Genomic DNA, 27,827 nt, shown 5'->3' on the forward strand with positions numbered 1-27,827 from the left:
GACAAAGTTTAAAAAAATGAAAATTAATAAGCGTAGAGGAGACCCAATAAACTTTGATGGTGTGATGTAGTAACACATCTTTCAAAAAGGTGTGAGATTGAACATCTAAAATATACAGCCTAGGAGACCAACATCATGTTAATAAGAATGAAAAGCCTAGCGTTCCTGACTCACTAGTGGACATGACAGAAGAGGAATAGCTGGCTGTGGGCCATCTAGTGATCCCTGCAATCAGAACTTGATATTATCTGACCCAGCTAATCATAAAATTAGATGTGCATGGTAGCATTCTCTTATTAGATAATATATATCGGATTCGACATGAGCTAGTCCAGAAAGCATGAGGAAATTGTGTGAGCAGGTGGCTCAAATCCCCACAGTACCAATTTATTGTTTTGCTGCTCCCCTCTTAGCCCACCAGAGTTGCTATGGCCAGTTGACACAGACAGGATATCTAGATGTGGCTGCACAGTGTGTTAGCACCAGCCACCAGTGGGCAACTGCTACATTTAAGCTGGGCAGTAGCATAGCAGGTTAAGTGCACATAGTGCGAAGTGCAAAGATCCCAGTTTGAACCCCAGCTCCCCACCTTTGGGGAGGGGCTTCACAAGCGGTGAAGCAGGTCTACAGGTGTCTATCTTTCTCTTTCCCTCTCTGTCAATTTCTCTTTGTCCTATCCAATAACAACAGCAGCAACAACAATGGGGAAAAGATGGCTGCTAGGAGCAACGGATTCATGGTGCAGGCATCGAGCCCCAGTGATAACCCTGGCAAAAAAAAAAAAAAAGAAAAGAAAGAAAAAAGAAAGAGACGAAACACTGTCCTCTCAGTGGACAGAAATTCCAGGTAGAATGACTGTCCATTCTGCAGTGAAGAAAATGTGACCTGAGGTACAGATCTACATGGATTGTGGTTGCCTGTCTTGCTTGAGATGACTTTTTTTCTTTTGCCTCCAGGTTCATTGCTGGGGCTCAGTGCCTGAACTACAAATCCACTGCTCCTGGCAGCCATTTTTTTCCCCCTTTGTTGTTGTCACTGCTGTTATTGTTGTTGGATAGGACAGAAACTGAGAGGAGAGGGAGAGAGAAAGAGTATATCTCGAGCCAGACCTCGAACCAGTATCTTTGTGCAGGTCCTTGCACTTTGAACTATGTGTGCTTAACCTGGTGCACCACGACCCAGCCCCCGAGAGAAGGACTTTCTGTTCTAGAGAAATCTATATAGGAACGCAGCCTTCTGGTACCTTGATTTTAGCCCACTCATTAGATTCTAACCCCCAGAACTGTAACATGTGAATTTTTTGTTTGCTTGTTTTTGCCACCAGGCCTGCATGACCCTACTCTTAGAGTCCCCCCACCCTTTTTGATAGAGGGTGAGAGAGAACAATCAGGAAATAAAGGAGATAGGCTGAGACACAGAGAGAGATACCTGTAGCATTGCTCCACTGCTCATGAAGTACCCAAACCCTTGTAGGTGGGGACCAAGGACTTGAGCATAGATCACTGCATATAGTAACATGTGTGCTCTGCTGGGTGTGCCACTGTCAGGTCCCCAGAACTGTGAAGTAATATATTTGTGTTATGTTAAGTCACCAAATTTGCAACGGTCTATTACAGCAGCCACAGAAAACTGAACATGCTTTCCTCAGCAAGTCTGATCCGGTAACAGGTACTGATGAGTACCCAAGCTGCAAGCAGCAAGCTGACTTTCCTCCGTGGCACGAGACCCTGGGGCAATGGTTCTCAGAACAGACCAGGGACCCCCTAGGGGTCATCAGGACACTTTACGGGACTGCACGAGGTCAAATGAAAAAATCTATTTAGTGCCCTGGGATGAAGCACTGGACTTTCAAGCATGAGGTCCCTGGCATCAAATGTGTCAGACTTCCAATGGAGGGAATGGGATGCGGAACTCAGGTGGTGGGAATTACACCCTTATCCTTTATAGATTTATTAAATAATAATGTGTCAGAATGATGCCTTGGTTCTCTTTCTGTCCTCTCATAAATCGACACATCTTTTAAAATATAAAGAGAGAGAGGGAGGAGGAGAAGCAGGGAGGGGAGGAGGAAGAGGAGGAAAGAAGGATGGGTTGATTTGAATTGCACAAGAACAAAGGCTTAGATCGAACTACCAGGCCAAGAATTTAATCAGCTAGAGTGCTGGCAGTGAGGAAGAAGAACAAGAATGAGGTAAAAAGGAGGATGTCAAGACTGCTAATCTAGGTCTTGTAACCTGTGTCAGAAGGGCTGGGGGGCCCTGCAACAGTCTTTTGTTATTATTCCTTCACCTCCCCTCCCAGTCTTTTTGAAAGTCTTGGTGACTGATTTTTTAAAAAAAAAATTTATATTTATTTATTTTCCCTTTTGTTGCCCTTGTTGTTTTTTTATTGTTGTTGTAATTGTTGTTGGATAGGACAGAGAGAAATGGAGAGAGGAGGGGAAGACAGAGGGGGGAGAGAAAGACAGACACCTGCAGACCTGCTTCACCGCCTGTGAAGTGACTCCCCTGCAGGTGGGGAGCCGGGGGCTCGAACCGGGATGCATTGGATCGACCTTCTCGTGGTGCATCCCGTGAGTACCCATTCATTGGGGAAACTGACGATCCTGCCTAGCCGACTGAATCCACATGGATCCCAGTCACTTTCAAAGCCAGCAACAAGCAGCTCCTGACAGCTTTCAACCTGACCTGTTGACTGGCTACGGAAGAAGGGCAAACGCTAGAAGAAGAACCGGGATCCTTACACCGGTCCTTGTGCTTCGCACCACATGCACTTAACCTGCTGCGCTACTGCCTGACTCCCTTGGTGACTGATTTTATTTACTCATGAGAAAGATAGGAAGAGAGAGAAAGAACCAGACATCATTCTGGTACATGTGCTGCTGGGGACTGAAGTCAGGACCTCATATTTGAGAGTTCAATGCTTTATCCACTGTACCACCTCCCAGACCATAGGTGATTGATGTTTTAATTTAGACTCCACGAGAGTATGACTGACTGAAAATAGGGTGAAAATGTTAAGATATGGTGACTGATGTGTTTGTTTCCCTTGTTGGTAATGAGGTGTTTTATTTATTTATCTGGAGGTGAAATTTACACAATATAAAATGAACCGTTTTAAAGAACAATTAGTGGCACTTAGTAAATTCACAACGTTAAATGCAAATATCATCATGAACTATTTCCAAAACTTTCTTATCATCCCAAACAGAAATGCTGTTAACTATGAAGTGCTGGCGACATGAGTTTTTCATCAGAAAGAAGAGTGGAGGGTGGAGGTAAAAGGCCCAGCTCTGCTAGCACACCCTGTGCCTCCTCTAGGTCTCCCCTCCCCTTGCTACAGTCACTGAAAGGCAGACCTGTCACTCAGGTGAAACCAGTCAGGTTTCCCCAAGGGGAATCATTATCAGGGTCAAAGGAATCAGAATATGTTCCACTTGGCTCCTGCCTGGCAGGGCTGTGCTCTGCTACTGAGGGCCCATCTCTTCTTGCTCTGTCAGGGCTGGGTTCTTGCAGTGTGAGCTCCCGTGGGTCCTGTTCTTGGCAGGCCCCCTGAGCGCTGCCTACGCATCTGCAAGGTGCTCCTTAGTTGCAGCCCTGGGAGGGGCACAGTGGTAGAACTCTGGACCTACAAGCATGGGTTCTGAGTTCAAGCCCCAGCATCACATGCACCAGAGTGCTGCTCTGGTCTCTCTCTATCTGCTTACTTATATTCCCTGTGAAATAAATAAAATAGAAATAAACCTTTATATCTTTTATTATTATTATTTTTTCAGCTTCACCATTTTTTTTTCCATACAGAGAGAAAGACACCAGAGAACTGAAGCTTGCGTCAGTGCTAGAACCAATTTTTAAAAAGAAGATTCAGAGGACCTAGTGGGGGTTGTATTGTTATATGGGAAACTGGGGAATGTTATGCATGTACAAACTATTGTACTTACTGTTGAATGTAAAACATTAATTCCCCCAATAAAATAAATAAATAAATAAAATAAAATAAAATAAAAAGAAGAATCCCATGACTTGGGAGGTAGCTAAGTGGATAAGGTGTTGGACTCTCCAGCATGGGGTCCTTATTTGATCCCCACCATTGCGTCACAGTGATGCACTGGTATTCTCTCGCATGGTCTCTCATTAATAAACAAGAAAATAATCTTAAAAATAAGTCACTTCACTGAAGGCTCTTTGGAATCCCTTTTTTAGGTGTGCCATTTGCTACTTGCCAGGATACCTATTGAGGGAGGGACGCAAGCATGGATCACAGAGTCCCTCCAGTACTTTTGCCTGCGGTGTGTGCCAAGGCCCCGCTGCCCTCCAGTGGTCACCTCTAGGAAGTGCACTGCAGAGATCCAACCTCAGCAGACTTCTGACTGGCTACGGAAGAAGGGCAAACGCTAGAAGCAGCAGCAGACTTCCATTGTGGGGAGCCTGTTACACACCTGAGAGTCACATCCAGGGGTGTCTGTCCCCACGTTACAAGTGATAGCATGAGGGCTTTTGTGGTTTCCCATTGCCCTTAGTATAAAGACTGACTTTTTAAAATTGTAAAAAAGTTATTTATTAACATGAGAGAGGAGAACTAACTGCAGCATCACTCTGGCACATATAATAAATACCAGGGATCAAATTCAAGTCTCATGCTTTCAAGTCTAACACTCTAGTTTAGTTACTCTGTCACCCTCCAGGTCACAAGACAATCTTAACAGTGGACTTCAGGTGCCCCCTTGAGTCACTCTGACCCAAGCGCCAGTCCGTTTCTCAGATCAGAGTGTGTTTGGAGATGTCACTCTCAGTGTGCATAGTGGGGACGTCCTGAAACCATCTTCACCTGGCAGATAGTCTCAGCTCCTTCTCCAGCACGCTCCCAGGACACAGCTCACATCACACTGAGGCCAAGTGCTCCTCTATTCCCCTCAACCTTTCGTTCATACCCCAGACTTTGCCCAACTTGTATATTTGATTAATGCTGCCCTCCTAGTTGACTACATAAGGCCTCCTGTGAGGCCAACTTGCTTGTTGACCCTTGAACTCTGGTGCCTGGCATACAGTTACAGCCACACTGGCATCCGGCATATCAGCTGCTGAATTAGGAAACTTTGGACCCCTGGGTCACCCTCCTCCCTAAAGCCCCTGGTCCCCAGAAAGCAGCCCTGTACTCTATCAAAAACTCACACAGATTTATTAGAATATGAAAAAGATTCGGTTTCTTCTGTACAGGCAGCAGAGCATCAGCAGCTGTGGTGGCTTTGAACTTGGTTGTCAACGTTACCCTTGCATGGCGACTCCTGCCCCAAACAGCACTTGTATGGAGAGGAGAGGGAAGAGAGAAGCGCCCACTGCCCAGTCCACTGGGAAGAGGGACACTGACTATTGCACAATCCTGGGGAAGGGGATGCCCTGGAGGGAAGGACAGACACCAGGAAGCCTGGCCTGGCCTGGCCCTGGTAGCAATGGGCTGGGATTATGTGCTTGTGAGCAAAGGTCTTTTGGGGCCCAGTACTCTCCCACCTACAGCCTCAACCAGGTGGCAGATACTCAGGGGAACCTTTCTCCCCCAAGGACCAGGCTCTACAGTGAGCTGGGTGCTATGCACATAACAAGAGGTCCTAGGAGATAATGTGGAGAAGGCAGGAGATAGAACAGACCAGCAGGAAGTGAGAATTAGGCCCAAAAGCAGAGAAGGTGCCAGGAGGCCCAGCATCAACGAGTTAGAGAATCATGATTGCAGTTGGGGGGAGAGGGGGCACTTCTGAAATCAGAGCCCCCGAGAACACCGTTTTGAGCCCAGGAAGCAGAGGACTGATTTGGGAGAGGGTAGTGGGCAGACAGGCACACCTGAGGGATGATTCTCTGGAGTAGGAGGGCCAGCACTTTCAAAATGTTCTAAAACAGGAATGCCCTCTGTGCAAACAGAATCATACACAGATATGTGAACAGACAAAACATTAAAAGGCAGCACGTTCTGGAGCCCCTGACAGTCCCTCCTCTAGCAGCAGTCCCTGAAGGGCCCCATGGTCCCTGGTGAGCAGAGTCTGGAAAGCTCTGAGTCACAGCACGTCACTGTCCAAAGCACTCTGGCTCTGGACAGAAGCTCAGATTTGCCCTCAGTCTGTGGCTCTGAGCAAGGGCAGGTGGGAGTGGCCGGCCAGGTCCCAGAGCTGGCGGGAAGAGAGTGGGACTGCCGTGGCTCACTGTTCCCTCCCCCAGTCATATACCAGGGTCCTCCTAGTCTTTCCCTGTTAAAGGAGGGCCTGGGTTAGGCCAAGGGAGGCCTTGGCTCCTTTCTTTCCCAGGTAGGCCCCAAGGCTGAGCCAGAGGCTCTTTGGTTAGAAATTAAGATTGGTTTGAATGAGGGTGATGGTGGGCCTGCTACAGCCTGGAAGGCTCAGAGGCCCTAGCCCAGGCAGTGGGAGCCTGGGTGAGGGAGGGTCTGCCTCACTGTTCCCAGCAGTTCTGCCAAAGGGGTCAGAAAGGCAGTTCTGGTGGGAGGGAGGCAAGGGGAAGCCGTGCTGCGGTGGGGGCGGTGGGCCCAGCCGCCATGCGGTGGGGACAGGGGCAGGGCCAGTCCAGGTGAGGAATGATGGGGAGAGCACACCCAGCTCCCCCAGCAGCCCCTGCTCTGGTGGGAGAGTCTGTAGTGGGCCAGCTACCACCTGCAGGCCCTCACGCTATTGCCCCTTAGGGATGAAAGGCTCTCCCTCCCCAGGTTCAGGGTGTGGGCCAGGGTCACTGAGGCAGCGCTGCATCCTCAGAGAGCTGGGGCTGTCATTCGGCCCAGGGGTGAAGACATCGTCAGTGCCCGGGGATGAGGTGTCCTTGGAGCGCATCACAATGCCCCCATCGTCATCCTCATCCTCCTCGGCCAGCTTGGCGGGGTCCCGGCTCAGGATCTTGCCCTTCAGTTCCTCGTTCACCAGGTCCACGGACTCAGGTGACTGCGGTGAGGCTGGGTCAATGGTGATGACAGGCAAGTCGGCCTTCGGCTCATAGGCCAGTGGGTCTGGGACCAAGAGCAAAGCACTTGGCGATGTCCGCCTGAGCCCACCCAGCCTGGGTCCCAACTCCCACAGTGCCTTCCTGAGAACCACAGTCTGTCCTGGGAGCCCAGCCCTGGGGGGAGGTCTGTCCTGTCTCCCTAGCAGGATGGAGACCCTAATGGTGCTTCCCTGCCAGGGGGAGGCCCTGCTGACACGAGGCTCCCTCTCTGTAAGCCCGTGTAGAACCCCCCCTCTGGGGGTGACAGCTGGATAATTTTTCTGCCCCTTCTGGTGGACTTCCCACTTCACTTGAAAAGGAGCTGATGGTAGGGAGAAGGTGTGATCAGTGCCAGTGAGGGAGGAGCCTGTTTCGCCAGTGGTTCCCCAAGGCCCATTCCTGTGGGAGCTTCATCTCACACAATAATGGCACTGAGCCACTGGCCTTACAGCCCCTCACTGGGGCCCCCGTGCCTGATCTTACCTGAGCCGATGCGGGCCCGAGACATGGTGGGTGAGTCCAGCTTGTGGGCGGGCACTGTCAGGTAGTTGTTGATCTGAAAGGGAGGGAGAGAGAAGGAAGGAAAGAGGGAAGGAGGAAGAGAGGGAGGGAAAGAGGGAGAGAGGGAGAGAGAAAGAGAGAGGAAAGAGAGAGAGAGAGAGGAAAGAGAGAGAGAGGAAAGAGAGAGAGAGGAAAGAGAGAGAGAGAGAGAGAAAGAGAGTTCTCACTAGGCTCTTGATCTGCCTGTGCCAGTACCTGTGGCCTTCTAGGGACTGAAGGCCTGGGACAAGCTCCCATCAGGCCATGCAGCCTCCCATAGTCCCCTCATGGTGACACTACCTCAGTTTCTTGCTCATACCTACCACTGAGCTCCTGACCTGTATAAGGACTAACTCTGTAGTGGATACGCAGGCCTTGGATGACCCAGATAACTTAATGGCGAAAATGAGCTCAGTCCTTACTTTCCCTTAAAACCTTAGTTCTTTCTTGCTGTCCCCTATCACAACTGCCACCACTCTCAAACTCCATTCAGAAGGCTGAACATGTCCCTCTTCAATCTTCCCTCAGCCCCAATTGCAGCTGTTGACCCCTTCTTCATCCATTCCTTTCTGTCTCCTTGATGCCACCAAATCACTCTCATCCATCCCTTTTCATGTCACTTCCTGCTTGGGACTCTTCAAGGCTCTCCATGTCTTTACAAAAAGTTCAAATCTGAGGGCCAGACAGTAGCCCAGCAGATTAAGTGCCCATGGCACAAAGTTCAAGGACTGGCTTAAGGATCCTAGTTCAAGCCCATGGCTCCCTACCTGCAGGAGAGGGGGTCATTTCACAAGTGGTGAAGCAGATCTGCAGGTGTCTGTCTTTCTCTCCCCTGATGTCTTCCCATCCTCTCTAGACTTCTCTCTGTCCTATCCAACAACATCAACAGCAATAACAACAACAACAACGATAAACAACAAGGGCAAGTGGTCCAGGAGATGACGCAGTACATAAAGCATTGAACTCTCAGGCAGGAGGTCGAGAGTTCAATCCCTGGCAGCACATATACCAAAGTGATGTCTAGTTCTTTCTCTCTCCTCCTTTCTCAAAAATAAATAAATAGGGCAGGCGAGATAGCAAAATGGTTATGCAGAGACTCTCGTGTCAGAGGCTCCAAAGTCCCAGGTTTAAACCCCTGCACCACCATAAGCCAGACCTGAGCAGTGATCTGGTAAAAATAAAAATAAATAAAAACTAAAAAAGGTCAAATCCTTAGCAAGCCTTGTGGAAAGCTGAATCTTTTAGGTTACAGAAAGAGCCACATCCTGAGGACTTCTGCTCAGTTCCTTCTGCCTGAACCTCTCTCTGCCCACACTTCCTTCTGGATTCTCCGCCTTGTTACCCCAACTGCTTTCCTGTTCCAGCTGCTCAGGACCCTTGTACTTCGTCCTTTGTAGGCCACTGCTTGGGAGGCTACGTAAGAGGCGGAGCTGGGCTGATCTGGAATGGCCATAGTTGCTTGGCATTTGGCTCTGTTTCTTGACACTTAAGAGTTGCTCAGGGAGTTGGGCGGTAGCGCAGTGGGTTAAGTGTACGTGGTGCAAAGTGCAAGGACCGGGTAAGGATCCCGGTTCAAGCCCTTGGCTCCTCACCTGCAGGGAAGTCGCTTCACAAACGGTGAAGCAGGTCTGCAGGGGTCTCTCTTTCTCTCCCTCTCTCTGTCTTCCCCTCCTCTCTCCATTTCTCTCTGTCCTATCCAACAATGACGACATCAACAACAACAACAATAATCATTACACCAATAAAAAAAACAAGGGCAACAAAAGGGAATAAATATTTTTTAAAAAAGAGTTGCTCAACAAACATTTTCTAAGCTAATGCACATGTCTCCTGTTTAGTTAGTGACTTTGGTAGATTTCCTCTCTTGCCCACCAGCCTCAGCATTCTCACTGGAAAAGGAGAGTTAAGACACAGCACATAAACAGATCTAGTACAGATACCAAGGCTGCACTCAGCAGACACTGGAGTCTGGGTTCTTTTTTTCCTTTTTTTATTTATTTTTTTATTTGTTATTGGATAGAGACAGAGAGAAATTGAGAGAGAGGGGGGAGATAGAGAGGAAGAGAGACAGAGAGATGCCTGCAGACCTGCTTCACCGCCTGTGAAGCAACTCCACTGCAAGTGGGAAGCCCGGGTCTTGATCTGGGATCCTAACCGGTCCTTGCGCTTTGCGCCACGTGCACTTAACCCTCTGCGCTACCGCCCGACTCCCTGGAGTCTGGGTTCTACAGAGCTCTGTGGGGAGGAGAAGTGGCTTTCTGGAAGCTACCCTGGGGATCAGCCTTCAAAGCGAGAGCAGAGAGGCTCAGACCTCAAAGGGGCTTAGGGGATGGGGTGTGAAGAGGAAAAATCCAGATGCCTAAAGGTTGGAGCCAGCTCCAGCCCTGAACACACCTTCTGCTCCAGTTGCCGGGCCTTCTGTCTGCGGAGAAGCATCTGGTTCCAGGCCTCCTCGTAGGGGTCTGCCACCAGCGTGTGTCTGTTATAGGACCGCAGCTGTGGGAGAAACAGTGGTGAGGATAGGGCAGGCCCCAGGAGCTGGGACTGGAGAGGCAGCTCTGGGCATGTGTGATGGGCAGGGCTGGAACAGGGTGGGGGGCAGGTGGGCGCCTCTGCAGTAGGGAAGCGGAGCAGGAGCAGACTCTGACCCGCTGTCTGGTCTTCTGCAAGTTGTTCCTCAGGATTTTGCGGATCTCTTCTTCCTTGTCCTTGGACAGGGCTGGCAGGATGCGCTCAGAAGACAGAGATTTAGGGTGGATGTTCCTAGGATAGTAGGGAACAGGTGAGATCCCTTAAAAAATTCTAATGATCAGGGGGCCGGGCGGTGGCGCAGAGGGTTAAGCGCAAGTGGCGCAAAGCGCAGGGACCGGCGTAAGGATCCCGGTTCGAGCCCCCGGCTCCCCACCTGCAGGGGAGTTGCTTCACGGGCGGTGGAGCAGGTCTGCAGGTGTCTATCTTTCTCTCCCCTTCTCTGTCTTCCCCTCCTCTCTCCATTTCTCTCTGTCCTATCCAACAACGAATTGCGTCAACAAGGGCAATAATAATAGCCACAGTGAAGCTACAACAAGGGCAACAAAAGGGGGAAAAAATGGCCTCCAGGAGCGGTGGATTCATGGTGCAGGCACTGAGCCCAGCAATAACCCTGGAGGAGGAAAAAAAAAAAAATTCTAATGATCAGACTGAGGAGACAGCATAATACTTATGCAAAGGACTTTCAGGCCTGAGATGCTGAACTCCCAGGTTGAATCCCTAGCACTACTGAGCCAGAGGTGAGCAGTGTTCTCTCTCTGTCTCTCCCCCACCCCTCCTGTCTGTATTTCTCCCATAACAAAAAACAAACAAAAAATAAAACACACAAACAACTGCTTCAATGATCAGGGCCAGCAAAGTAGCTCACTTGGGAGGGTGCCAATCTGTCACGCATGGAACCCAGGTTCAAGGCTGACCCCCACTGCACTGGGGAAAGCTTTAGTGCGGTGGTACCTTTTTTTCTTTCTCATCCTGTCTCTCTCTTCATTTCTCTTTCTGTCTGAAAACACTGACCAGGAGCCATGTGTCTCCTGGTGGCAGCAGCAGCAACGACAATTCTTTTAACTCTGATAAATACCCCCCCCACATATAAGCTATTACATTGCCCTAACTGTCCTATGCAACACCAGACCCCCGCCTTCCTCTTTTCTGAAGACTGTCATCGAGTTTCTCAACATGAGCTGCTTTTTAAATCAATTAAACTCATTCTTTTCGTTCTTTTCTCTCTTCCGCCTCCAGGGTTATCGATAGGGATCTGGGCAGACACAATCCACTGCTCCTGGCAGACATTTTTCCTTTTTTTTTTTTTTTTTAAAAAAAAATTGGATAGAACAGAAAGAAGGGGAGACAGAGAGGGAGAGACACCTGCAGATCTGCTTCACCACTTGTGAAGCAACCCCTCCCGCAAGTGGGGAGCTAGGGCTCAAACTGGGATCCTTACTCAGGTCCTTGTGCTCTGTACTATGTGTGCTTAACCAGGTACACTACCATCCAGCCCTCCATTCTTTCCTTAAAACAAATAATGAAGAAAAAAAGAGAAAAAAACGTTGGACGATGGCCTGGGAGGTAGCACAGTAGTTAAAGTGTTCGACTCTCAAGCATCAAGTCTGGTAGAGTTAGATCCCTGGCACTGCATGTGCCAGAGTGGTGCTCTGGTTCTCCCCACCCCATCCCCTCCTCCCTCTTTTTACTCTCTCTCTCTCTCACTGATAAATGAATCTTTAAACACACACACACACACACACACACACACACTTCTGATGATCCTGGTGGGTGGGCCAAGTTGTGGGTCTGCAGTGTGGGCCTGAAGCACTCTCACCCACCCTGATGCCTTGGGGAGGGGATGGGGGTAGCTACTCCAGGCTGGGTAGAGGGCTCATCATGTGGGGAACAGAGGTGTAGGGTGGTGCTGGTACTCACTGAATGGAGACTGTGGAGACAGCAGAGGGGATCTTGCCCATGCCACCACTTTCCACCAGCTCAATAGCCTGCTTCATCTCCATCTTGTGGTAGAAAGCGATGAGCTGGGGCTCCTTGGAGCGCTCGCCAGCTATCAGACACTTTTTCACATACTTCTTATTAAACCGGTTGAGTCTGAAGAGGAAGGGAGAATATTAAGGGAGCCAGCTGCCAGGGACAGGAAGGTGCCCAGGCCCTGGGAGACCCTCACCTGCCCCACCCCATCAGCCTGCCCACCAGGCCTGCCACCTACTTGTCCTTCCAGTGGTGGTGGCCATAATGGCCACAGATGTCCTCAATGCCTGTCAGAAGGTGGTCCAGGAACTGAAATGGGCCCAGGGCTAGGTCAAACCTCACTATGGGGCTCCATCCCTACCAAGACTCCTGAATAGAACCCCCCCCCCCCCCACACACACACACCCCTACCACCCTAGCTGCAGCTCTTCTCAGCCCAGCCTTGTAATTCCAGGAATAGCCAGAAGGTGGCGCATAAACCCCACTCATACTGAATCCTGGCAGTACCAGCTCTGGGACCATCAAAACTTTGCCTGTGGGTCCCAGCTGAGGCCCCAGTCTCTTGAAGCCACCAGCACCTGATGCCTGCGATAGATCCTCATGAGAGGCAGAGAAGGCGTGATGCCTTTCTTCCAGTTCTTGCCTATTCATACCACAACTCCCTATAGTGTGACTTGGTGATCTCCAGGTGAAGGCTCACTGTGAAGGCACTGAGCTGAGGAGGGGCTGATGGAGGGCATGGATGCAAGGCCTAGTGCTCCCCAGGCCCCTGTACCTTCCCTTGCACCAAGGGCCCACCCCAGCTTCTAATACCTGTGTGTGGATCTCCTCATTGATAGAGCGTTTTGTTTCTTGCTTTTTCTTCACAGCCAACAGGTCTACCAGGGGCCGAATGGTCATGCCCTGGGGGTGGGCAAGCAGATGTCAGGGTCTCCAGTTAGTTATGCCACCCTGGAAGGGAGATCTCACACCCGTGCCCCCAGGGGCTCTGAAACTGGGATTCTATCTGCTCTGGGGTCCCCAAACTCCAGACCTCCATGCTGGCCCTTCTTCCTAAAGAAACCAGAGGGTTGGGCCTGTGGAGAGCAGTCTAGAGAACTCTCAGAAGGCTAGAAATGGACCTACCCTATAATCCTGCAATTCCTCTCCTGGGGATATAGCCTATGGAACCCAACACAGCCATCCAAAACGATTTGTGTATACCTATGTTCATAGCAGCACAATTTGTAATAGCCAAAACCTGGAAGCAACCCAGGTGTCCAACAACAGATGAGTGGCTGAGCAAGTTGTGCTATACATACACAATGGAATACTACTCAGCTGTTAAAAATGGTGATTTCACCATTTTCAGTCCATCTTGGATGGAGCTTGAAAAAAATCATGTTAAGTGAAATCAGTCAGAAACAGAAGGATGAATATGGGATGACCTCACTCTCAGACAGAAGTTGAAAAACAAGATCAGAAGAGAAAACACAAGTAGAACCTGAACTGGAATTGGTGTATTGCATCAAAGTAAAAGACTCTGGGGTGGTGGTGGGGGAAGAGGATAGGTCCAAAAAGGATGACAGAGGACCTAGTGGGGGTTGTATTGTTATGTGGAAAACTGGGGAATGTTATGCATGTACAAACTATTGTATTTACTGTCGAATGTAAAACATTAATCCCCCAATAAAGAATTGAAAAATTTTAAAAAAAGAAAGAAACCAGAGGGTTGGGGCTGGGCTCAGTGGGGTTGGCTACAAGCATAGGCTCTACTAACAGATACGATGAGGAACTCAGGCAGGCCAAGCCTGGCTGGTGGGCAAAACCAGCTCTGCTCTGCCTCTTTTGTAGGACTGTGGCCAAGGAGGATCCACTAAAAGTAGCAGCAGCAGCAGGACACTTGCCATGTGCCAAGGCCATTTTAGTTTTAACATTATTAGTTCATCAACAGCCACAGTGACCCTAAGAGGTAGGCCCTCTCATCGTTCCCATTTTAGAGATGGGAAAACTGAGACCAGAGAGGTTAAGTGGCTTTCTAAGGTCTAGTATAAGTAGGATGGCTAGTTCAAACATGGACAGGTTAAGTGCCTGCCTCAATGTTATCGCTAAAAATGGGCTTGGGGGTCAGGCAGTAGTGGAGCAGGTTAAGTGCACATGGCCCCTGGCTCCCCACCTGCAGGGGGGGGTCACTTCACAGGCGGTGAAGCAGGTCTGCATGTGTCAATCTTTCTCTCCTCCTCTCTGTCTTTCCCTCCCCTCTTGATTTCTCTCTGTCCTAACCAACAACAATGACATCAATAACAACAACAATAACAATAATAAAAAAACAAGGACAACCAAAAAAAAAAAAGGGAAAAAATAGCCTCCAGGAGCAGTGGACTTGTGGTGCAGACATGGAGCCCCAGCAATAACCCTGGAGGCAAAAAAAAAAAAAAAAAAAGGGCTTCAAAACTCATGAGCATACACAAGTACAAAGTCTAAGTGATAAGATATTTTTGAAAATGAAAGTGGGGCAAGAGTAAGAAAGTAACATTCCCTTCTCTTTTTTGAAAAATAAGTCCAGTGGAGGCTGGGGAAGTGGATCAACTGGTAGGCCTGGCATCAGCCCAGCCTATGCGGCTGGATCTGGTTGACCCGGAGACAGGCCCTCCTCCCATCTCGGTATTTGGACTTGCATGCCGGAGGTCTCCAGTTCAATCCCTGATGCCACATGCACCAGAGTGTCGCTCTGACTTGTCTTGTTCTCTATCTCATGAAACTCTGCCTCCACATGTTACAAATAAAATAAATGTCTTTTTTTTTTTTTTTTAAGTCCAGCTCTGGGAGGCTTCCTCTGCCCTGTTTTCTACTGAGTAGGCAATGTTTCTTCTCATCTTGGGCTTCTGTAAGGGCTCATGGCCAGGAGAGAAAAGGGAATGGTAGAGAGAAATGGGGGCCCAGACAGTGCTTCCCACTTGTCCAAGGTCACAGGTCAGGTCTGGTGAAGCAATTTACGCCTTTGCAGGCAGGCATTCGCTGCCCAGGGGCCTAAGGGGGGAGGGGGAAGGGATGAGCTTGCAGGCAGACATGCGTCATGTCAATGCACAGAAATCATTGGTGGGCGTCTTCAGGATCATCTAGTTCAATTCCCTACGTCATAAGTGGGGCTGGGATGCCGAGCTGGGAGGAGGGCCTGTCTTCGGGTCAACCAGACCCAGTGGCATAGGCTGGGCTGATTCCAGGCCTCCAGCTCAGCAAGCTTTCCTTTCCCCACATTGTGCTATCATTCCCACTTCAAAGATGCAGGAAGTGAGGGCCAACATAAGAAACCACCTCCTTAAAAGCCCCATAACGAGCACCATGGGCCTGCAAACTATACCCACCTCTCTTAATGCCATCTGGATTCCTAATTTGGGCAGTGTTCTGGTTACTTTACATGATGGACTCACTTCAAAGTGAGTCATGATGACAACTCTCCCTTTACAACTGAGGAGACTGAGGCTCAGAAAGTAGAAGTGGTTTGTTCCGGGCTCCACAGGATGTTTATCAATGGAGCTGGGACTAGAACCTGTGGCCCCCTTCTGGGTCATGAGCTTCCACCCCCTCACTGGCAGGGCCAGGTGCCCCAGGAAGGCTACTCGGCCCTGGTCAGCACCTGCACGAAGACAGTGAAGAAGATGACAGTGATGATCGCGGTGAGGAACAGGTCACTCATGGGGAAGTGCTTCTTGTCTAGGAGATAGCCCAAGGAGAAGGCAATGGCCCCTCGAAGGCCCCCGTAAGCAATAATGAACTGGTCCTTGGGGGTCAGCTTCACAATGCGAAACTTGTTGATGAACCAGGTCAGGCCCAGTACACCTGCCGGGGAAGGGAGAGAAGAAGGGTCAGCCTCCCCCTGCCCTCCAGAACCCTCTTAACTTCTGTACCAGCCACCTCTCTCAGAAGGAAGCCTCCACAGCTACTTCCATCTAGCTCACTTATTTCCTGGTCCCTCAGCCAAGACACTCCAAAGCCCTCAATTCAAGAGCTGGTTGGATGCTGAAGGGAGTCCCCCAAACTGGATGGACTTTAGACATCACAGCATCACAGGCTGCCCATGGCTGGAGGTAGGAGGGGAATGAGAGAAGAAATGAAACAAGACTGACCATAAACTGATGCCTATTCAAAGGGATGGATACAAAGGGGTCTGCTTTTCTATGCATTTGTGGTTTTGTTTTTTCATAATAAAAAGTCATTAAAAATGCAGAAGTCTGGGTTTGACCTCAACCTACAGAACCAGAAACTCTGGAGTAAAGTTTTCTTTTTGCCAAGAAAACATGATAGCTGACCAGCCTCAAGGACCACAGACCTGATCTCAAAAAGAGGGGTGTGAGTTCCAGATGGGGGACAGCGATCATCGCTAAGGTGTGGTGTGTCTGGAGAAGGATCTAAACCCAGGACAGAGGTCTGGCCGTGCATGCAGCAGAGGCAGGAGCTGCACGCAACTTGCCAAGTGTTCAGGTCACATATGCTTCCAGACACCACAGAGGGCACTGGCAATCTGGGCTGTGGGCCTCAGGCCCCTCCTCAGGTGCAGACAGACCCAGAACCACAGGGGCTCTGAGGCCTCTCCACTCTGACACGCCATAACAGCTTCCTCATTGCAAGCACAGTCCATTCTCCCACCAAGAGTTCATCACAGCCTTTGGGTAGTAGACTGCAGGGCTAGTGAAGCCCCATGCCCACTGGCACAGATGCGATGTGAGAAACCTGACTTCACACCATGCATCACCCCCACCATCCAATTCAGCTCCTCCACACAAGGATGGACACACACACACACACACGCACACACCCTTTCCCAGTCTGAGCCCAGGACCTCACCCAGTACTCGGGCAATGAGGCAGAAGAGCAGGGTGCTGATAACAAAGGTCCAGTTCCAGTGGTGGGAGCCAGCCACGGTAGAAACACCCAGAAAGATGAAGATGAGGGTCTCACTGACACTGCTCCACATCTTCAAGAAATACTTGATGGTGGTGTGGGACTTGTGGGAGATGTTGGCCTCCACATAGGGGCGCATCACCACTCCTGAGGCAATAATACTGGGGTTGGGAAAGATTGGGGTTCACGGTTCAGAGTTGAGCTATACCTTCCCAGAGCCCTTCCCCTGCCAGGGAGGCTGGGTACCCCTTACTGAGTACTTCAGGCCTGGCACACCTATCCTCACTCAGTCCTTGGTCTGGCCCTAGAGGAGGAGCATTATATTCTCAGTTTTGTTTTGTTTTTTTCCCCAGATGAGAGAAAACATTTGGAAAAATAAAGTCGCCTGCCCACTGTGGCAATACCAGCAAGCAACAGAGCTGAAACACAAACCAAGGTCTGCCTAACTCTGCATTAGCCTGAACCTCTCCCCCAACTATGATGTCCCCCTAATGCTCAGAGGTCCACCCCCACAGGAGGCTCTGTTCTGAGCAGCAGCCCTAGTCTTCCCAGCCTGGCGCCCATTCCTACTAATCCAGTTTCCTTGCTGTCACCGGAATTTCTCAGTCTACCCCCTACACTCTCAGTGACCTTTCCTACCAGCACTTTCACACCTTCACACCTTCTACATTCCCCAACTTCAAGCCCCTGCTGAGGCTTCAAGGGCCTTTTGGTTAGACTAAGAGACTTCCTTTGAGTAGCAAGACCTTTGTTCCTGACCTTTCAACTCTGGCTTCTGGGGGCAACCAGCACAGTGCTGGTTATCCCACCCCTGAAACAGGAGGCTGGGCCCTGGGACTCTCCCTTATGCTCCTATAAGCCCAGGGAATCCAGGTAGGTGGCCTTCACCAACAAGGCCATGTGGCCACTGGGCCTGACTCACGCCATGATGCCCGACAGGTGGAAGAGTTCAGCTGACAGGTAAGCCATGTAGCTGTAGAGGAAGACGAAGAGCGGCTCGATGACCCGAATGTGGGAGGTGAACCTGGAGGTGAAGGCTGCAATGACCCCGTAGACCACACCTACAAACACCCCACCCAGGGCCACCACGAAGAAGCTCAGGAAGCCGAGGACAATGTCCACGATGCCCACACGGTCGTAGTTGGCAAACTCTTCAAAGAGGTGATACAAGACCTGGGAAGAATATACAGTTTGGTTGGTAGGAGGGCAGGGTTCAGATCCCCCAGCTCCCCAGAGTTTACCTGGCATGAACCCACCCTTTCCTTGACCACAGACACAAGAAAAGGCTGCATGGAGCAGAGAAGCCCTAGGGGCAGGCAGGTGCTTCAAACCACTGACCTAAGGGCCAGGGGCTCTTGCTTTGGGCTGAAGTGCATGATGCTCACCCAGAGCACAACCTCAGAAACCAGGGCTGCAACACAGCTCACTTGTTTGGTGAAGTGTTTGACCCAGGTTTGAGCCTAGCCCCCACTATAAAGGAGGAAGCTTCAGTGCTGTGGTTTCTTCTTCTCTGCCCCCCCCCAATCTATATATGGGGCAGGGGGAGTCAGAGAAGGGAAGCCCTGGGGATGACACCCCCACCCAAGAACCCCTCCCTCCAAAGAGGACGAGGAACAAGCAAAAACCTCTAAAAGCAATCTGCCTGGGCTGGGACTCTGGCATTGTCATCCCCTAACTGTGTACATAGGCAAATCACTCAGTTTCCCTGTGTTTCGGTCTTGCTATGTAGAAAATGAGGATATCAGTGTCAACCTTTCAGGGCTATCTAAGGATTAAATTAGCTGATCAAGGCAGAGTGCTGAGGACTGTGCCTATTGTGGTGCTAGCTACTGCTGCATGCGGCTTGCCTCCCCGAGTCTGACTAAGTGCAGAGAATGTGCCCATCTAGATTTCAGTACAAAGCAGGGAAAGTTCACACAACGAACCAGAACAGGCTGTGGTGACCTGTGATGCTCTTTTGAAAATGACACACAGCCGGGTCATACCCTACTTGGACTTTGGTGGTGGGGCCCAGAAATCTCTCTTCAATAAGCTTCCCAGACAGTTGCAATGATCAGCCAAGTGCAGATGCTATGGAACTAGATGCTCTCCAAGGCTTCCCTATATCCTGGACTGGGAATAAACAATCACAGTGACATGACTGCCAGGAGTTTAAGTGACATTTTATATACTGCAAAGTCCTCTGATGGTCTTTACTCTGCTCAGTCTCCTGAGGACAAAGATGTCTGTCCCCTTGCTAAATGGAGGGTAAAGTGACTTCCAGAGGACCTACAGCCAAGGAGAAGAGCAGGGTCTAGAGCTTGCTCTCGGCAGCAGTCAGTGGGGTCTCCAAGGAGCTTTGAGGGTTATCACCTCTATTAGGTGCCAGGTTTACTCAGTATAGTTCTAGGCAGCTTTGCCAGGAAACTACCTAGGAGAAGTCTCCAGGCCTGGTGGAAGAGAAGGAGGACCTGAGAATCCCTGAGAGGGACCCTCTAAAGCCTTCAGGGTCAGGGCAGCATCTTGAGTCAGGGAGAAAGGGTAAGGGGCGGGGGAGACAGCATAATGGTTATACAAAGAGACTCTCACGTCTGAGGCTCCGGAATCCCAGGTTCAATCCCCCATACCACCATAAGCCAGAACTGAGCAGTGCTCTGGTAAAATAAATACATATAATAACAATACAAAAGGGTGTATATGTGGGGATGACTGGCTCCCTAGTAGTGTCAACCTGAACCCCTATATCCAGATCCAATTGGGGTGGGGGTGCTTATCGTTCGCACCTTGGGAGGATGAGAGGTGGGACGAATGAGCTCACGTGGGCAAGAGCTAGTGCTAGAAGAGACCAGGAGCAAGAGGCCTGCTTTCTCGGGTCAGGCTGCTGTCCTGCCCAGTCCCAGGAGGAACCAACAGGGAGGCAGGGGAGGAAGAGGACACTAAGGCTGTGGGCAGCTGAATACCGCTGTCTGTCTCTTCTCTGAGGTGTGGCTTCCTGAGAGGCAGGGCGTGGAGAAGACAGAGTATGTGTGAGTGTGCACTGGGCAAGCACACATGCATAGCTGTTCCAGAAAGGCCCACTTAGAGGGGAGTGGAGGAGAATGGAGTGGCTGTAGAAATAGCTCGACTAGCAAAGCATCAGTCTTGCATGCCTGAGGTTCCTAGTTCGATCTTCAGTGCTGCGTGTACCAGAGTGGTGCTTTGGTCTGTCTGTCTGCCTGTCTGTCTGATGTGAAACTCTTTCATATATAATAAATGAAAACAGATTTGGGGGGATGTATTTTCACAACACAATATGGCTGTGCACATGCATGTATTTGTTTCCTGAGGAACCTGGCTAAAGGAAGTGCATGTGTGAGCACAGACCATGGCACCATGTACACAGCCTACACTGGGGGGTGTCTGTCCTTGCCAGATCCTCAGAGGAAAGCCCTAACTACTCTTCTTCTAGGCTGTCAAAGGTGAGGCCCAGAAAGGCACAGTCACTTGCCTGAGGTCACACTGTAAGCAAGTGGCCAACCCAGGCTAACCGGTTTTACTTCTCACTCTCTGGAGGTTTGGGAGGCAAACACCATTTCCACAAATGCTAACCCCATACTGCACAAAACAAACTACATGAAAGGTGAAATGCTACCCAGAGACTAAGTGGTCTGTCAAGGCAAACTGAGGCACAGAGGCTCCATGCGATCATATTCTAGCAAGTCATTTAACCTCTTTAGGCCTGAGTCCTCCTCTGCAAGGTGAGACTAAAGCACCCCCTAAGGCTGCCATGGAGATGAAGGGAGATACTCCACTGGGCACAGCATGAGCAGGAATGGACACTTCCTGTTTTCTCATAACAGGATTCACTCTGGACCTGGATTTCAGTCTGGACCCAGTGAGCATGTGGGCAGGGCCCCGGCCTGCTCACCACAGTGACGGCATCATTGAGCAGGGACTCCCCAAAGACAAGGATATGCAGCAACTCATTGATGTGAATTTCCTCGAAGACGGCCAGCACGGCCACTGGGTCCACAGCCGAGATGATGCTGCCGAAAAGCAGGTTCTCCAGGAGGCCGATGTTGTTGATCTGCTCGCCACCCACCAGGCAAACGGCGTACATGAGGCCACCCAGGAAGAAGGCGTTCCACAGCGTGCCCACCACGGCGAAGATCAGGATGGTGCCCAGGTTCTCTGTGAACTGCCGCAGAGGCAGGAAGTAGCCCGCATCCAGGATGATGGGTGGCAGCAGGAAGAGGAAGAAGACATCCGACTGCAGGAAGGGGGGCGTCTCCCCCACGGCCTTGATCAGGCCCCCCACCAGCAGTCCCACCACAATCAGCAGGCAGCTCTCCGGGACAATGCTGGAGATGGTGGGGATCACGTGGAAACCTATGGAGTGAGAGAACAGGAGGCTGTGGGCTTGTGTGGAGTCAGGGGAACAGAAGGACAGCAAGGGGGGTGCAGAGGAGAGCAGCTGGTAAACGCAGCACAGGACTGCCTCAGAGGGCTGCTCTGTCACCCCTGAGCATCAGCTTCCTCACCAGTAAAATGGAGGTGATGAGACCAGCTCACAGAGTTGTAGAAAGTACATGGTGATTATATATATATATATATATATATATATATATATTTATGAGAGAGGAGGAGAGAGAGAAAGACCTAGAGCACCACTCACTCTGGCACATGCAATGCCAGGGATCACCTCATGCTTTAGAGTCCAGCACTTTACCCATGGCACCACTTTTTGGGCTACATGAGGATGCTGTTTTTAAAGAGTGTTTTTCAAGGAATATACAGATGCTACCTCTGTCACTGTCAGAAAATAGTAGAGAGAAGCATCTCTGTGCACCTTTACAAGGCAGAAGTTAAAGTGTGACAAGCACGGCTCTGAGTACGTAAAGGCATCGTCTCTACCTTTCATCTTTCCAGGCACAAGTTCAGGACGCAAATGAATGGTAGGCATAACTCTCAACAATTTGGTGTCAGGGAAGAGAGTGAGTTTCCTGGATGAAGATTTTTAAACAGAAGGGAGACATCTACTTGGTGAGAAAAGACACAGGAGACAGAAGGAGGACAGAAGAATCAAAAAAATGTCAATTCAGGAAGAAATCTGGGGATTATACTGCCTGGGATCTGCAGACCCGCCAAATGCACACTTTCCTGTGCCCAGAGAACCACACTACTGGGAACTCGAGGAAGTCAACAGTGATAATCAGTTTTGACCTATGAAACAAAAATTGGTCATCTTGTTCCTCACCCAAGCCTACCTACTTTATTTCTTTATTTACTTATTTACTTATTAATTTCCTTTTGTTGCCCTTGTTTTATTGTTATAGTTATTATTGTTGTTATTGATGTCGTCGTTGTTGGATAGGACAGAGAGAAATGGAGAGAGGAGGGGAAGACAGAGAGGGGGAGAGACACCTGCAGACCTGCTTCACTGCTTGTGAAGCAACTCCCCTGCAGGTGAGGAGCTGGGGGCTCAAACTGGGATCCTTATGCCAGTCCTTGTGCTTTGCGCCACGTGCGTTTAACCCGCTGCGCTACCACCCCGACTCCCTCTACTTCTTATTTTTTTAAAGATTTATTGATAATTACTGAGAGAAAGAAAGGGAAAACTAGAGCATCATTCCAGCACATGTAATGCCAGGGATCAAACTCTGGACCTCTTAATTCAGAGTCCAAGGCTTTATCTACTGCAGTGCCTCCCAGATTGTCCTTTTAATTCTTAATTCCTCCAAACAAGACACATGCTCTTCTATTTCATTTGCCTGCAGATCTTGGCCTATTCTAGCTCATCTCTCTCTCTCTCTTTTCTCTCTCTCACTCTCCCTCTCTCCCTCTCTCCCTCTCCCTCCCTCCCCTTCTCTCTTGCCAGAGCACTACTCAGCTCTGGGTTATGGTGGTATGGAGCCTTGGAAGCTCAGGCATGAGAGCCTCTTTGCATAATCATCTCCCCCACCCTCCTAGCTCATCTCTTTAGCACACTGCTCCTGTACCTCTGTCCTCACTATGACTAGCTAACCCCATGTCTGCCTCACCCAAGCTGTTCGCTGACCACCCTTGTCTACCCAGGTTAGGGCAGGAGTCCTCTGGCCTTGAAGACTAGCAACCTTCAAGCTACAACTCTTGCTGAGGTTTCTCCTCAGCACCCAGTGAGGTCAGAAACAATGGAGACAGGACAATGGCATCACACCCCAGAGGCCTAAACTGTTCTGTGGGGGTTGGGAGATTTAGGCATGGGCCTAGGAGAGTAGAACTCTGGATGGAATGGATGGGAAAATAGCTTTTCAAGCCCAGGAGTCCAACTCCAGACTGCTGACCTTCCTCAGTGCTCTCTCCCCACCTCCCTTACTTTAGCACCAGCTCTGCCTTAGGAAAAGAAAAAGGCAGAGTCTAAGACATCCCGGGGCAAGTATATAGTATATGACAGTGTCCACCTCCGCCTAGCTCATGAGGCTTTAGAAATGCCTCACAGCCCTCTGTGCCAACAGTTCAACCCACAAGAATTTCCCAGCTCCTGGGAGTGCCAGATAATATACTGGTGACCCAGAGGTAGGCAAGTCACAGACCCTTGTGGGAGAGGGGACATGTGAAACAAGCCAAGAGTAACAACTTGAACCATGTTTGTTTCTCCACCAGCCAAGCACTGTGCTGGGAGTCTGGCACATACCATCTTTGTAGTCCTCACAACAGTTCCATGTGATGGTTAGTGTGCACAGTTTGTAGAAGAGCAGGCTTAGGCTCAGCAAGGTTTCTAGGCTCCCCCAGAGTCTAAGGAAGGAATTTCATCCCAGCTGAGAGCCCCTCGCACCTGTGGCAGAGTGCCCACTAACCTAACCTCAGACTCAATCGCAGAGCCAGGCCTGTGCTGGGTACCGGGAGCACTGAGATGGCACAGAAGCTCTGCAAGGAGCTTGAGGGGATGACCATGCTCTTCCTGACCGTGAGACCCCTGGGTCACCTGGCCTCTGTTACTAGGAATCTATATGACAGGTGAAAAACTGGAGCTCAAAGGAGGCAGGCCACTCAGGACTGGGCCCTGGGCCTCTGACCTGGGAGCAGTGCACTTTCTTGTGAATGAGCCAGCCCCCACAGTGCTTGAGGCTGTAGCAGGTCTCCCCAGTCTTCCTAGTCAGGCCTTATGTCTCTTTAAGCAGAACATCCCCAGGCCCTGATGGGCAAGGACATTGGAGGCCAGGCCTAGGCTGAGGAGGATGCCCTGGGACCTCCTCTTGGATTTGTGCCCACAGGTAGATAGCATGGTAGTGGAATGCAGCTTCCAAGGCTGGAAGGATTCTGTCATCAAGCAAAGGCTCGGGGCCGGGGGGGTGGTGGTGGTGGTTTGCAGACCTGTTCCGGCCTATCCTTCTCCTGAGGCCTTGATTATACCATCCCCTCAAAGTGCAGGAAGCTTGACGACACCAGGTGAGAGGAGTGCTATTGAGAGGCCCCAGGCCCCCTGACTGAGGCAAGATCCCAAGATGCCAAGAAATGAGTCAAAAATTTCAGGGCCAGACATATGGTAGTGGTGATGTCACTGGACTGGAATTATGGGTGGAGCTGAGGCATCTTGAATCAGATCTAGAGCTGTGAGAGCTGGCATAGACTTCAGAGAGCACCCACAAGCCTCCATTCCATGGTTAGGGAAACAGACGCAGAGTTGCATTCCACTACCATGCTATCTACCTGTGGGCACAAATCCAAGAGGAGGTCCCAGGGCATCCTCCTCAGCCTAGGCCTGGCCTCCAATGTCCTTGCCCATCAGGGCCTGGGGATGTTCTGCTTAAAGAGACATAAGGCCTGACTAGGAAGACTGGGGAGACCTGCTACAGCCTCAAGCACTGTGGGGGCTGACTCATTCACAAGAAAGTGCACTGCTCCCAGGTCAGAGGCCCAGGGCCCAGTCCTGAGTGGCCTGCCTCCTTTGAGCTCCAGTTTTTCACCTGTCATATAGATTCCTAGTAACAGAGGCCAGGTGACCCAGGGGTCTCACGGTCAGGAAGAGCATGGTCATCCCCTCAAGCTCCTTGCAGAGCTTCTGTGCCATCTCAGTGCTCCCGGTACCCAGCACAGGCCTGGCTCTGCGATTGAGTCTGAGGTTAGGTTAGTGGGCACTCTGCCACAGGTGCGAGGGGCTCTCAGCTGGGATGAACCAGTCACACAGTGACTGGTTCTATCACGAGAACTCACGAGATTCTAAGGCCAATGACCTTCACAAGCCACAAGGCCTTCTTTTAAAATTTATTTTTGTTGTCAACAGGGCTTTACCATTCCAAGAAAACTTTTTCATGTAGAGAGAGTGACAGATGTCCAGAGGCAGAGAGAGGTAAAGATACCACAGCACCAAAGCTTTCTCCAGTGCACTGGGGGCTGGGCTCAAACCTAAGTCGTGTGACAAAGCAGCGCTGCCAGATGTCAGCCTTGCCACATGGCCTGCAGTGAGGGCCTTGTGTCCTTGCAGGGCAAGTGTACAAGAGTTGCAGAATTCAACATCTTTGAGCCACAAGGCACACACAGGGACACAGCTTACACTCTGAGCCAAGGGCACAGTTCAAGGCTGACTCCCTTTGAAATAAAGAGGCTAGGGGAATGGAGGGGTGTTTTTCATTCTGTCCAGATAGGTGGTAGCTGGGAAGCTGGGGTACAAGGGGCAAATATACACCCTCTAACACATTTAGTCATATCTACATTCTCTTATGTAGATATACTCACCTACATTCTTTTTTTAAATATTTATTTATTTATTTATTCCCTTTTGTTGCCCTTTCTGTTTTATTGTTGTAGTTATTGCTGTCGTCATTGTTGTTGGATAGGACAGAGAGAAATGGAGAGAGGAGGGGAAGACAGAGGGGGGAGAGAAAGACAGACACCTGCAGACCTACTTCACCGCCTGTGAAGTGACTCCCCTGCAGGTGGGGAGCCAGGGCTCAAACCGGGATCCTTAGGCCGGTCCTTGTGCTTTGAGCCACGTGCGTTCAACCCGCTGCGCTACAGCCCGACTCCCATTCACTTACATTCTACACACGTGTTCACACTCTGGGGTGCCCCCTCTCACACATACAACTATTCTTTGCCATTCTTTTTTAAATTAATTAATTAATTTATTCCCTTTTGTTGTCCTTGTTGCTTTATTATTGTAGTTATTGTTGTTATTGATGTTGTTATTGTTGGATAGGACAGAGAGAAAATCAAGAGAGGAGGGGAAGACAGAGAGGGGGAGTGAAAGATAGACACCTACAGACCTGCTTCACCACTTGTGAAGTGACTCCCCTGCAGGTGGGGGACTGGGGGCTCAAACTGGGATCCTTATGCTGGTCCTTGCGCTTTGTGTCACGTGCACTTAACCCGCTTCTTTGCCATTCTTATACACACTGACTCTTAGCCATACACACCCTCACTCTTACATTCTCCCATACACACATACAGAACAGACACTTCACCAAACTGAATGGCTTCCACAGCAGCCACTCTGCTCTTCATAATGAGAACGTGGCATTTACATCTCCGCTGACCATCCCCATCTGCAGACACTGGCTCAGTGGAAAGGGCAGGGCTGTTCCACGTCACTAGTGTCACCAGGGAGACCAGGCACCTCTGGTTCCCCTTCTAGCAACTCTCCCTGCCCTGGATAGTCAGAGGGGAGTATCAGGAAGAGGAAGCTCCTGAGTCCACCAGAGCTGGATCACTAGGACCCCAGGGGCAAGTGAGGGGCACTGTCGCCCTAGTTCTGAGCCTGATGACGGCTCTAAGGCTGCAAGTCGGCCGGGTCTCTGGGGACTCCTGGTTGCACAATGATTCCATTTCTTTAACTCCCTCTTCAACTGCCCCAGCAACCAGTCTCAAGGACAGTAACAGAAGTCCCCACTTCAGTTTAGAGCAGAGTGCACTGCTTCCTTTTCACTCAGTTGCATCTCACCACAGGTGTGTGTGTGTGTGTGTGTGTGTGTGTGTGTGTGTGTGTGTGTGTGTGTTACTATTCTCTTACATTATAGGTGAGGAAACTGAGGCACAAAAAGGTGCAACAACTTGCTCAAAATCACACAGTTGGCGACCGATACTCAAGAAGTGCAGACCCAGGGTTGGTGTTCTCAGTCAGTCACCACACTAGCTCTGGGTTCAGTTTCATTTTGCCCTTTTTCTATTTTCATTACATTTTATTGATCACTTTATTGAGGATATGTTCATTTACAGAATAGTTTTGTCACAGGGGCACCATTCCATATCCCCTCTAACATGGGTGCTAGCATACTATATCCCCTACCAAATCTTTTTGCTTTAAAGAGCTTTTTTTAAAGAATTAATTCTGGTGGCTGGGGAAAACTCAGGTGATAGAGCATAGGTTTTGTATGCCTGGGCTCCTGTTTGATCTCTAGTGTCACATGCACTGGAGTGATGCGCTGGCATTTCTCTCCTTCCCTCTTCCTTGTGAAACTATCTTATATGAAATGAATGATTACATATTTATTTATTTATTTACTTATTTATTTATTTTAGTAGAACATTGCTCAGCTTTGGCTTATGCTGGTGGGTGGTGCTTGGGATTGAACCAGGGTCTGTGGAGTCTCAGACATGAAAACATAAACTTCTTTTACATAACCATTATACTACCCCCATCACAAACACACACTCACACCACTACTCATATGTGGTGCCAGGGGTCAAACTCAGGGTCTCATACAGACAACTCACCGAATTATTTCCCTGGCTCTCTTATTTTGATTCTAAGAAGATTATTTGCCCAGGACTAAAGATGCCCTAGGTGGTTCCCAGAGGGCCAGAGATGGCATTTCTTTCCATGGGCTCTTCCCTGGGGAAGTCTCAGCTCTGTTCCATTTCCACTCTAGCAGACTAACAAAGACCTTGAGAAATTCTCCCTGTCTTTTAAACTCACCCATCCCCTCCAGTAGTCCTCCTGCTCTAACCCAGCCAGGAGTAGCCAGCCTTGTCTACCCAGCACCCCACCTCATG

The 27,827-nt window shown here is 50.0% G+C and overlaps 1 protein-coding gene across 2 annotated transcripts in view; it reads right to left on the reverse strand.

Annotated features, from left to right (window-relative positions):
- Positions 1 to 5,155: 5,155 nt before the first annotated feature.
- The window catches only part of SLC9A1 (solute carrier family 9 member A1), a 58,086-nt gene continuing 35,414 nt past the window's right edge, over positions 5,156 to 27,827 (reverse strand). Inside the window, exons 2-13 of one of the 2 annotated variants that reach the window (XR_009553726.1) lie at positions 20,785 to 21,245; positions 17,821 to 18,071; positions 16,842 to 17,059; positions 15,634 to 15,836; positions 12,831 to 12,920; positions 12,256 to 12,326; positions 11,964 to 12,137; positions 10,163 to 10,277; positions 9,909 to 10,010; positions 9,455 to 9,498; positions 7,458 to 7,530; positions 6,948 to 6,999 (exon numbers count right to left, since the gene is read on the reverse strand). Coding sequence is in view for 1 of the 2 variants with exons in the window: in XM_007532488.3 (XP_007532550.1) it covers positions 6,668 to 6,999; positions 7,458 to 7,530; positions 9,909 to 10,010; positions 10,163 to 10,277; positions 11,964 to 12,137; positions 12,256 to 12,326; positions 12,831 to 12,920; positions 15,634 to 15,836; positions 16,842 to 17,059; positions 17,821 to 18,071; positions 20,785 to 21,245 (2,090 nt within the window). In the remaining variant the exon portion in view is untranslated. Of the gene's footprint in view, positions 7,000 to 7,457; positions 7,531 to 9,454; positions 9,499 to 9,908; positions 10,011 to 10,162; positions 10,278 to 11,963; positions 12,138 to 12,255; positions 12,327 to 12,830; positions 12,921 to 15,633; positions 15,837 to 16,841; positions 17,060 to 17,820; positions 18,072 to 20,784; positions 21,246 to 27,827 lie in introns of both variants that reach the window. The other variant, XM_007532488.3, reaches the window with a different exon arrangement.

Source organism: Erinaceus europaeus, chromosome 13 (assembly GCF_950295315.1).
Source record: "Erinaceus europaeus chromosome 13, mEriEur2.1, whole genome shotgun sequence".
NCBI classification, from domain to species: domain Eukaryota; kingdom Metazoa; phylum Chordata; class Mammalia; order Eulipotyphla; family Erinaceidae; genus Erinaceus; species Erinaceus europaeus.